This window comes from Chinchilla lanigera, unplaced genomic scaffold (assembly GCF_000276665.1).
Source record: "Chinchilla lanigera isolate Chin_1 unplaced genomic scaffold, ChiLan1.0 scaffold00050, whole genome shotgun sequence".
NCBI lineage: Eukaryota > Metazoa > Chordata > Mammalia > Rodentia > Chinchillidae > Chinchilla > Chinchilla lanigera.
Window position 1 is genome coordinate 2,138,449 of NW_004955451.1, and position 12,598 is coordinate 2,151,046.

Consider the following 12,598-nt stretch of genomic DNA (forward strand, 5'->3'; position numbering starts at 1 on the left):
AGAACATCTAAGAAAATGGGAAAGGAATCCCAAATTCTTGGATTAGAAGACTTAATACTGTTTTTTATTAGTAGATGTTTGCAGTATGTAATGATTACAATTATTGTGGGGAGTTGGTACATGTATATAACACATTTAATTTTTGTGTGTGTGCTTTGTTTTTTTAATCCCCTATCCTACTCTACTTTCCCTTCTCCTTCCCAGTCTTGGCCCCTCTGCATTTGTAAAAGATCTATTTTTATAATTCTCCTCCTTCAATTCTTTTTTTTCTGCTCCCTTCTCTCTCCCTTTCCTCCATGTCTTCTTATTCCCCATCCATTTGAAAAAGATCTCTGTACTTCCTGTTTATCTTCTACTTTGCATACTCTCTATGTGTATGTGTGTGTGTTACATATGTTATCTATGTAATCATGTATATATACGCATATTTTTCTCATATAAGAGAAGCCATGCGATATTTAAGCTCATGTGTCTAACTTATTTCACATAATATTATGGTCTCAAGTTCTATCCATTTACTTAGGAATACCTCAAGTTTATCTTTCTTTATGGTAGAGTAGTACTCCATTGTGTATAAATACCACATTTTTTTTATCCATTCATCTGTTGATGAGTATATAGGCCATTTCCAAGTTTTAGCTGTTATCATTGTGCTGCTATAAACACAGGTTTGCATGTATCCCTATAAAATGAAAAGACTTAATATTGTTAAGATTACAGTAGTGCAGTAGTTGCCCGAGATTAGCTCCGGAACCCAAGTGGTCCCCAGAACAGTGCTCAAGTCCCTTATATAAAATGATGAAGTATTTGCATATAATCTGTGCATATCTTCTCATAAACTTTAGCTCATGTCTAGATTACTGAAATGCTCTAATACAATATAAATGCTATGTAAGTAGTTGTTATACTTTATAATTTAGGGAATAATGACAAGAACGAGGTGTTCAGTATAGGTGCAGCCACTGTAAACTTACGAACAAAGCAGATGCCTAACAGTGTTCAGACAGTGCTGGAGAGAGGCTGAGGATCGATGACATTGTAGGAGGCTGTAACAGGATATGCACGTACATCGCTGCATGTGGGTTCAGAGTAGTGCTCAATACATGGCAAATTCAAGATTTTCTTCCTGGAACTGGCTTGTGTTTTTTCCCCAAAATATTTTCAGTCCACAGTTGCTTGAGTCTGTAGATGTGGAATCCATAGATAAGGAGGTCTAACTGTATTCCCTAAGTTGATCTTCAAATTCAGCTTATTCCCTATCAAAAACTAATGTGGGCTTTAACCCCTAGAAATTGGCAACGTGTCAGCAAAAGTATTACGTTTTGTTGGATGCAGTGATCTGAGAAGGGCAACGCATCTCATTGTCTGTAGAAGGATGGGGAATTCATTCGTCATCCCCTAAGACCGCGACCTTTGCAGTGTTTTCCCCACCCATGTAACTTTCTCTTTTTATGAATTCTGCCTTTGATACCTTTCTTCAATATTACTGGAGTCAGTGAGAGCCCTATCAGAAGTTAGGAGGCTTCTATCAGTGATGCTCTTCTTTGTTTTCTCCCTATAGGGAAACTGAACAGCCAAGACTCTTACAATAATTTTACCAACAACAACCCCGGCAACCCCCGTCTCTCTCCTCTCCCCAGCTTGATGGTCGTGATGCCGCTGGCACAAATCAAGCAGCCAATGACATTGGGAACCATCACCAAACGGACAGGGTAAGGCACCTGACTCAGTGCTATTTCACAGCTGTTCCAGAGGGTTGAAAGAATAAAAATAAAACATACTTTTTCTTTGTGTGGTTTTGATTATGTTTTTCATTTCCAGCCCATGTGAGATGTCATGGCAGCAGATTAAGTACAAAGTATAGGACGTGCACAAACATCCTTACACACAAGCCCTGTACACACACGCCCATGGAAAAAACAAAGTGGTGACAAGTTGTGAAAACGAGGCTTGGCTAATAAAAACCAGACCCGTCTACACAGTCTGATGGCATTGCCTCAGAATACCGTTCGGTTTTCTTTGTTTTTACAGACATGATTGAGATTGGAGATGATTCCCAGTTTTTGACATGTCTGATAAGGAGAGCACGGGAGTCTGTGTTTCTAGCATTTTTTGAAAATTATATACGTTGAAGTTTGTATATAATCTCAATGTCAAAACAGAGTGGTGATACAGTTTTCAAAAGCTATAGCGTTCTAAGATTTGGGCGTTTTTCCCCCTGCAAGGTTGCTCTTTAGTATCCTTGAAGACTTTTAAGTAGTCATTTAATTTCTTTGTGCTTATTTTAGCCATTTAAAATGTTTATGCCTGGTAGGAATATTAAATTATTTCTTTGGGCTTCTGAACATAAACTCCTATCTGTGATACCATTAGGGATTCAGTTGCAAATAAGCACTAAAAATGCGTTTGTTACTTTAAAATAGGCAAATTATTAGTTGCCCTCAGTGAGAAACTCTAAAGATTAATCAATTTGAATTGGAAGCAGTTCTGTTTTAAAATAGTAAGAAGAAAGCCACTATTGCCCTCAAAGAGACCTCAGAGTCTATCCAGTGAAAAGAATAAAGTATTTTGCTGCTACGGCAAAATTCCTTGATACTGTTTTGTTCGTTGAAGTGTTCAGAGATGTCGTTTCTGTGAGAGCTGCTCCGTGTTCGTAGGAGTGAGTCCTTCGAGGTCCAGCACCCCTGTGACGGAAGTTAACTCTGCCCGTACTAGGTGTGGCGATGTTAGCATATAAAGTGGTCTAATTCTGTGCACAGACATAAGTTGGGATTGTGACATATTAAGGGGAACTAAGGGAAAGTTTGGTGCAGGTTCATTTGGCCTGCGTGGCTTTTAATTTACCTTCTTATGTTCAGTGGACATACGCTTTTAAATAGAATTTTGACATTTCTTCTGCTCATTTTTGACTTTAAGTTAACAATAGTGGGTATGAGCAGTCAAAAAGTGATGTCCTTATTTTCGTAGTTAACGTATCTTTTCAGGTTATGATATCACATTCTCTGGATATAGAATTAAATACAAATGGGACTAAATAGTAAAGCAGAATTTTAAGGTGCTTTTCTTACTTGGCTGAGGTCTGCCAGTACGTATTTATATCTTCTCAATTCACCTCAGCATTGCAGAGTTCTACAGAGTACTTAGGAATTGTGGCATGTGTTTCCTGAGCCTGAGTGGTAGCATCTCCCTAATATTCAGTTCTCCCTTCAGAGAGCGAGGACTGTAGCAAGGTAGTTTAAAAGTTTCCCGGAGAATGAAAGCATATTTTAATAGTTCGTTTCTGGTATGTGTTTATTTGTTGTTGTTGTTACTGTTTTAAACAAAAAAGTTATGCTGTCTTGTAATGCAAAGAATTCTGTCTTTCTCTAATAATTTTCCACAAGTGGCTGTGAGATTATGACTATAGTTTTATGCATAAAATGATATGATGGTGGAATTTAACGTAAAACCTGTGGGCAGGTTTGGGAAGTATGTTTACTGTTGAATAGATTTGAAATTTCATAGAAGAGAAAAAGTCTCTTACTGTCTCCCTCTGTCTTGCTGCCCTCTCTTTCATTGCACTAAAATGGATAGAACTTTCAATCATCTGTTACTTTCCTGTGTTGCCAGAATGTATGAACTTAGGTAAATTCTATTTCCCTTTCTTTCTAAAAACTTTCGAAATTCTCAAATTTTGAGAAAACACACACTGTATTCGCTCATATATAACTTCGTAATTAGTAATGAATGAAATGTTACGAATTTAAGTGCTTTGAAATTAGAGTTAGTGTAAGATATTTATAACATATTGTCAAGTAGGCTTTGTATCTCAGCTTTCAAATTATTTTATTTCTGCTAAGTTTTAAAATTCCTTTTGTCCTGTCCTGTATTCTAGTGTTCAGAGAGAATAATTCTTACTTGGCTTAAAATTTTTTCAAATAATTTCAGGCTTATAAAAATACTGCAAGATAGTAAAAAGAATTTCTCTATCCCATCTCTTAGCAGTTTTAACTTAGTTGCTTTATTACTCAGATTCTCGCGCTGAGTGGACACACTAACGTGCCTTTCCTAATCACGGGGATATATGTTGCAGACTCACTATCCCCTTTTCCTCCGTCCTTCAGTGTGTAATATCTGCAGGCAAGCATATCATATCCTCTTAGGTAACCACAGTTATCATAAGAGATCTTAAAATGAATATTATTAGCTGGTTTTTAAATTAAAAATAATTGTTTTCTGTAATGAGTCCTTGTAACAAAGCTTCAGTGTATCACAAATTATACCATCTACTGTTCTTTTTTCCCTTCCCACTTGTTCTTTTTATCCTTTCCTAGTAATACAGAGTACAGTGACTGGTGAGTTGTTTGATGATAGTGATTATAATTTGGTTTTGACCATTGCTGGATTATAAGACTTTTGACATTAATGCCAGTTGCTGAGGTGTTTCAAGTTGGTATTTGACCTTTCTTATCATAGTTGCACAAAGTTTTCAGAATATTATTTTTGGTTTATCTTATAATTTCACTTCTTTTTTCATAGCCATAACATGTTTCTAAGATTTGCCTAGGATCCAGTATTCAAATATCCAAATTGAGATAGAATCCTCAATTTAAACCTTCAGGGGGCAAGAGTGTGTTTACCATATTAAACATCTGTCCTCTTATTTTTACAAATATATATCCCTGAAAGCCTGTGCAGTGTCAGGGACCATCTGTCTCTCTCCAAGACATATATGAGGCCAGTGAAACTACAAATGGCAAAAGACAGATGTATTTACACCTTCTTGCTCAGTACCTCGGAGCAGCTCTTGAAGGAAAGAAGGCCTGAGTTGGCAACAGCTGCTGCTTACGTCTCATGGATGAAGGCAAAGGAAGTGTTAGAAATTATTTGGCTTCAACGATTATCCATTCAAATACAATCTAGTATCTGTCAGAAACAGTTGGGTTGCAAAGCCCGGCTTCCCACATTATCGCATTTTTATCATACAAAAATAAGAATAACTCTTCTTTAAAGAGAAACTTAGTACTGAAGGATTGCTCCATGTCTTGGACTTTAGGGTTTTTGTGGTAGGGGTTTTTAAGCAATGTTTCATAGGTACTTGATTGGCTTAATGAATCAAATGAGGATAAGTTTTTAAAAAATGTTTTAGACATCATAATGTACAAAACAAAACTTTTCTTCAGGGTACTTTATTTTACTGTTTTAGTTCTAAAATTATTTTTATATGCACATTAGTTTTTAAAGATAATATATGTTTGCAGGACCTTCATTTTGTGGACTTGGTACACAGACATATTGCATCATGATCCTTCATAATCCCCCCTTTCCCTGCTCTCTTCCCTCTCCCTCCTCTTCCAAGACGCCTTCCCTATCTCCAGAAGGCCTGCCGCCAAGTTTTCTACCGTCTCTTCTTTCTTTTCCTTTAAGTTTTTTAGTTTTTTCATTTCATATACAACAGAAACCCACTTCTATTTAACCTTTATGTTGGATTTATTCACTTAGAATTATGGTTTCAGGATCCATTCACTTTCCTACATACGACTCAAATTCATCTTTCCTCAGGTTACTTCCTTACTCTTAATATTTTTAGAAGTGGACATACTATGATTTATTTTTTCATAGGTCCTCTTTTACTCAAATGTATGTAGCTTCCCACTCCCTATTCCTCTCCTCACTTTTGTATATATTCGTTTCTTTATGAGTAATTAGGAATAGGTGTTAGGAAGCTTGGTCTCCACTCTGTAGAAATACAACGGGCAATATAGTAGAAAAATACTGAAGAGGGAGAAGCCCTCGCTTCACCTCTGGATTCTGCCTCCTGTGATCTTTGTGTCTTATGTAAGTTTCTTCACCCGAAATTATCTGTCTGTCAGTCTATCTGTCTGTCTGTCTATCTGTCTGTCCATCTGTCCGTCCTCTTTTGGTCTTAGTATGTATGAGTCCTCACCAGATCTTTGATCTCATTGCCTCACTGTTGAGCAACCCTGAGCTGGCACTGAACAGCAGCCCTACTTAGAAAACATAGTTACTTGACTTTTCTGTAGAAATGGAAGAAATTATTATCATTTATTTGAGTGTTTCCAGTTGACTATTTACAAAGCAAATCTGTTGTTAGGTCTTACTATATAAGTAAGTGACCTTGGCACATAGTAGCCTTCAAGAAGGTTCATTCCTTATTTCAATTCAATTATGTTCATCTTGGCTTAGTTAAATGATAAGCCTGATCCTTATAGACAAAGTTCTGAGAATTAAGTGAGAAGGACTTGAAGAAAGAACCACTGGGTAGAATAACAGGTGATCAGTCCTGCACCTCCCATCTCTGTCTTACGTAACTGTCAGTTCTTGAGAGCTAACCTCTGAATTTTTGGTTACAGTTATAAAAAAATGGGCAATATATTTTCATTAGAATATATATACTTACATATACATTTAAGATATAGTTACAGTAGTTTGAGTTTCCAAGTTTTGTGCTGTTAGAGTACTTAAACTATACCATAGTTTATTACATTTTACTATGAGTCTAGGGATTTTTAAAACATGAAATCTGCTATGTACCATATTAGGAGTCAGCAGGCATAATCTCCTACTGAAGTTTGACATTATTTATGCTATGCTAGTCTTTTCTGTTGCATGTGGTAGAATTCAAATATTATCTAGTTTTTTCTCTCTTCTCTTTTCTTTTTTGTTTTCAGTACTGGGAATCAAACTCAGAGGCTCATAGGCTCTGAGCCACTGAGCCACATCCCCAGCCCCTATCTAGTGTTTTCTAATGAAAATCTTTTACATCTTGAGTTTGTAGTTTGAACTCTGTCAAGTATGTCTCACAGTAGGCAGTTGTCTGTTTCAGCTTCAGTTTGCCCTAGAGATCAGTAGATTCATAACCAACATAGTTTACTCTGGTAGGGAGCAATTGAAATTGAATTAATGAAAAAATTAAAGCTTATGACATGAGGATTAATGTGTTCATATGCAGGTGGGAAATGTGAGATTGCTTCAGTTGCTGCTTAAGAGAAGACACACAGAATATAGAAGGCATTAGAGTTCCTAGAATTTATTTTGAAAGCAATACAGCTTCATTTCCGTATTTTATATATAATGTTGCATAGCTTTTGCATTTATTATTTGTGTAGGCTCATTCTGATGTCTGTCTTATAATGGTACCTGCTCACAGAATGGGATCAACTTAAAAACAGGATTTATAGGATATGTTTATAGAATTCCTCTCTCAGACTACAGATATTTCTTTAACTCTCTAGGTGGTTATGTTAATAGAATCATTATTAATAATTATTAATCTCTTATCACGAGAGACATGATACAGATAAGGGCTTAATGGTCATATGAGATCAGATCTTTTTTACATTAAAAAAACTTTACATTTGCTGTGTTTTCTATGAGTAGAACCAAAACCTTTGTGCTATTATGTGGTTTTCAACAGGACAGAGTTTAATGACTTACATAGTAGAAACATAACTCTTTCCTATCTTCTTAGAAATTCCATGAGAATTTCTTTGAACACTAATGGGCTAGGTCATTTCAAAGTGGCTAATAAGGAACTGTCTAGTAAGTGTTACTGGCTTTTTCATTTCTCGACTAGTTTTTCCTAAGGTTTTTCAATTAGAATTTAGCTCAGAATGAACATAATTATGACATAGTGAAAAAAATTTTATGTGACAGGATTGTTAAACTTGATAAATTTTAGTGATTGGAAAACACAAAATCTTCAGATCCAAATATAGCCATTTGAGTTGCGTATGTTCATATCATCTGTATGTCACTATACACCCCGACTCAGGCTCTCCTCTGTGCCCCTCTCCCATTCCAAGAACAAAAGTACAGCTGTGGACTTTCGCAGGGGGAGAGGCAAGTCATAGGTGAAGACAGCTGGATCGTGGACTTGTACTTTGTGTCTTCATATTTTCATTCTTTTGCTACTGGGGAAAGATTAAATAAGCTTATTTCAAAAGAACAGCTGACACTAACTTTACAAAGTCAGTAATTACGTCAGTCACTATAATTCTTTGGAGCTGGTAGATTTTCTTTCACATGTATGTGGCAGAGGTCCAGTTTGTAGGGCCAGGCAAGAAGTGGGTGAATACAGGTTGGATATATGCCAAGTCTGCACACTAATCCCTGTCATCCCAGCCCTGTCCTTTTTCTTGAACTGTATCAACCAGTGGATCCTTCTTTGAAGTAGGGTAACTTTTGACTAATACAAATCAGTTATTTTGGGCATAGTGACCGTTACTGTGTTTAGTATGCGTATTTACTACAGACCTGTTTACTCCAGTGTTTGGAAATTTATATTTTACTTTGGCATTGTGGGGCAAGGAAATGACAGAACGCTCCTTGTTGGTACTGTGTTGTTATTGCCTGTAAAAGAAAATCTAGATATTTTCTCTTTGTGTCATTTGTTGGGATGACATATTTGCATTTTATACACAGTACCAGACAGTTCAGGCTGGCCTTGAGCTCACTATCCCCCTGCCTCAGCTTCCCGAGCGCTGAGATTTCAGCCACACGTCATTACTGCCTGGCTTAACATTTTCAAGCTCTTGACAGTAAATGAGCTGTATTCTGATAAATACTGTGGCAGACTGTTCCATGCAGGTACATAATACACTAAAGAGCAACAGAGGCCTGGGTGTTCCAGATTGCATGCATTTCTGTCAGAATCATTTATGTTGTTTGATTATATCAGGTGTCTTGCTTAATAAAGGAAAATCAAAGAAACTGACTACTGTGTGCTAACAGAAACCTTTTCAGGTTTGAAGTATTTCTAGGGATTTAGAAATGGCTTGAACCTTTCATTTTCTGATGATTTCTGCATGGGATCACTATGCTATTGGGAGATTGGATACCTCAGGTAGTCTTTGTTATTTAAATCTGTATTTTTCAAAGTGCAGGGTGGGCTCTAGCAATACTTTTTCCCAATATAATTAGTAAATTTTAAAATCAGAAAAATGTAAAAATCAGAGAACATTGTGACCAATGTTTTTTTCTTTAGTGAAATAGAACAGAATAAAATGTAGTTGTGTTACTGGTTCCCTAGACCAGCAACATTGGCATTGCCTAATAGCCTTTTGGAAATACAGAATCTGCTGTGTTCATATATTTATTTATCTGTGCTTTGACAAAAATGTGACATGGAAATAGAGTGTAGTAAAGTTTATTACATGTAAAAGGCATTCACTATTCAGCCTTGTGTGTATTCATGTGCATACCAGCTTGCACTTTAAAATGTCTTTCTGTGGTTGACAGTCAAATTTTAAATCCACTATTTTAAATGTGAGTGGCGATGTCATATTTCTGGTTGTATTTTTATTTAAGAGTGAATGTGTCTGCATGCACACACGTAGTTCCAAAGCTTGAATTCAGAGCCTTGTACATGCGAGGCAAGTGCTGTACCATTGATCTACATCCTCAGCCCCCTGGTTGTGTTCTTACCATTAGCTGTGAGAGAGCTATGTTTGCTTTGCTTTGATATCATCTTTAAAGTTTTCTTTGCAGTATCTCACTTTTCCTTCTATCTTGCTTTCTTCTGGTTATCTTTTATATGTTTGTGTACCTTCTTTGTATCCTGTCTGCTTGAGGCTCAGAATTGTATTCATTGTTGTTAAAACATGTAGTAAAGTTTATTACATATAAATTCAAGTTTTATTACATTAAAATTCAAGTTTTAATTTGTAGTGAAGTATGCTCAATTTACTGGAGAAATTAATGGTAATTAGCAGGATTTTTCTTTTGAATGTTCTAAGTTTCAAATTTAAAGAAGGAAATACTGAAGTTTTACCAATATGCATACTTGTTTCGTTTGTTGTCTTCCACATGTCAGACGTTATAGTAAAATTTGATTTTGGATATAATTAAATTACTGGATCTTATTTGTGTGCAAATATGCATAGCATGTTTTAAATACTGGGAAAAGAATTTTGAGTAAAAATGTGTGTATCATTGAAGTTCCAGTTGTATTTAAGGCATATAATTGTAGCTTAGTTTACTGTAGTCAGTATAGGCCAGGTAGAGAAGGCTAAGCTCTGATACCACGTGTAAGAGACATGCTGATTTCCTGGAATATGACCACAAATACAGAAAAAGCCTACTCCATGTACTCAGTGTTCGCTCCTTTGGTCCACAGTATGCAGCTCAACTTGCTGGAAACAAGCAGCTTGAAAGTATGTGCTGACTCTGTATGGCTGTGAGACCGCATTCAGTGAACAGCAAACAGTGTCATATCAAAACTTTTATTCAGTCGTCTTTAATTCGTTTTAAACATTTTTTACCACACAGCTACATATTGGGTGCTCTTCTTCATCTGATTATGCCATTTAAATTTTACTTTGTTTTTGAAGGCTGAAGCAGTGAGTTTTCTTTTAAGTTAGAAATGTTACAGGGGTGTTCCAGAAAAGGGGGAGAAATAGAAAAAATTTAAATTCTTAACTCTGTGAAAATTAAGGGCCTGATACTACATACCATTCTGTTTATTGGTTGTATCACACAGTATATTTAACAGAATTGCAAATGATTACTAAATACAAATGAGACTGACTTTGGTTATTTTTATATATATTCTATTGACAGTATGACATACATGTATTTGTTAATGTTAAATGAGTTTTCCTCTAATTTTTTGTGCATTTTCCCCCCTTTTCCATGAAGGCCTTATCTCTTTGGAGCGGGGTGTTTTTCCATAAAAGCTCCATGGTGAGTTCCCGTTCAGTCCCGCATGCCTATTTCATTTGCTGTACTCTCAAAAAGTAACTCTGTTTTGTAGTTTTGTCTTCAGTTGCATGGCCTAATCACAGATAGATGCACCAACTTATTGGATAATTATAGATAAGACACGAATGTTGATATTTAAACTTTCGAAAAAAAGTAGTTTTCTTGGTTTTACTTCATTCCTTGAAAAATACTGAAAAATCAAAATGTGTTTTAAAACAGGAGAATAGAACAATAATTCTCTCATAATGCTGGTGGGAAAGACAAGACTGACACCTGTGTTTAGAGCTTTAACTATTATAGTGATAGATGTTCCTTACATATCATGCTTAATGGAGATGAGTTAATTTATTTTGAAATATAAATATACTTAATATATAATAAAAATATTCTGTAAAGTTTTACTGCATTTTATTTGGTGCTAAAGGCACAACACTAAATTCTGTTTTGAACAGTTTAGTTCCTTAAGGAACTACATGATGAGGAAATACATATAGTATTTCATATAAAAACTCATAAGTGATTTATTATTGTGCCCCACTCACCATAATTCAGTTATTTAGTAAATTCTTTTATAGTAATGCATAGAATGTAGCCTTGTCAGTCTTAGGCATGATGACCATAGGAAATCAATTGAGGGGCTGGGGAAATAGCTCAGTGCCACAGTCCCTGCCTGGCAAGTGCAAGGTCCTGAGTTCGATTCCTGGTACCAAAAAAAAAAGGAAATAAATTGAATATGTTTCATACTTTCATTTAAAAAGTGAATTATAATGCATTAATAATTTGATATAAAATGTTTTAGTGGTTAGGAGTCAGGGCTCCAGCATCAGACTATCTGTGTCTTACATCCCAAAGTTATATGATCTTGGGTAATTTTAAAAAACTTTTTTGTTTCTTGCTTGTCTTATTTATTAAATGAAATGAGTAGTAACACCTACCTTGTTGGTTCATTGTGAGGATTAAATGAACTGATCACACACACACACATTTCAGAATGTAATAACCCTGCCTACACATAGGAACTTCTTGTTAAATGATAGCTAACTGTAGTAGTGCCTCTCACCCAGTTTAAGGAGTAAATACCATTTTGGAAAAATATGCTTCTTTAAATTAGAATGTATTATTTGCTTTTAGGAACATATAAACCAAAAGGAATTTTTGAGAAATGTAAGGTGCATAAGTTTTACTACATTAGGAAACAAGCAAGACTTCTGCACATATATGTGTAGTTCTCATAACAGTGACTGGGAATTATTCTTTGTGTCATCTTATACTAGAAGCAACATTTTGTTTTCTCTTGTGGACAAAAAGAAGTTTAAATAGTTCTTTAAAGCTGATTATTATTTGACTCCACCTATGCTCAGTGTTCAAACGCCAGCAGAAAGTCTGAAATTTTTGTTGTCACATAGGAATGGGTGATGTAAATAACCATAGTGTAATCCTCCTTGAAACGCAGCATCATACGTAGGCCAGGGTGTGCAAAACTGTTGTTAATAGTCTCAGCGCACTCAGGAGTCAAACCTTCAGAAAGTCTGTCTTTATTCTTTTTGTTAAACAGATTTCTTCTAAAAACAAGTAAGATACACAGATCTTACAAACTTACAGTGAGCAGTGAATTTTAAATGCTACATTCAACGTATGACAAAGTTTCTTTGTATACTGAACTTAGAATTAAATTCCATTTTAGGATACATTCCTCATTCTAAGTACAAAGAACAGAATTTTAGTATGTTAATAAAGACTGAAGTTTTCACGTAGAACTACAGATGTAACAAATGTTGTATGTTAAATGAGAAAGGTCGTTCCTCCAACAGCTTATGTGCTCCTCGCATTTAAGCAAAAGCACTTGTCAACCAGAAATGATTTGAGGTTGAAACAAGATTAAAAGAGCCAGATTAAA

General features: G+C 35.6%; 1 protein-coding gene across 1 annotated transcript in view; it reads left to right on the forward strand.

Moving 5' to 3' along the window:
* Window positions 1-12,598, forward strand: part of Bcas3 (breast carcinoma amplified sequence 3) — a gene marked incomplete in the record, with an annotated part of 520,369 nt that overhangs the window by 208,592 nt on the left and 299,179 nt on the right. The window contains 2 exon segments of the mRNA XM_013519304.1: window positions 1,562-1,712; window positions 10,639-10,683. Coding sequence (XP_013374758.1) covers window positions 1,562-1,712; window positions 10,639-10,683 — 196 coding nt within the window.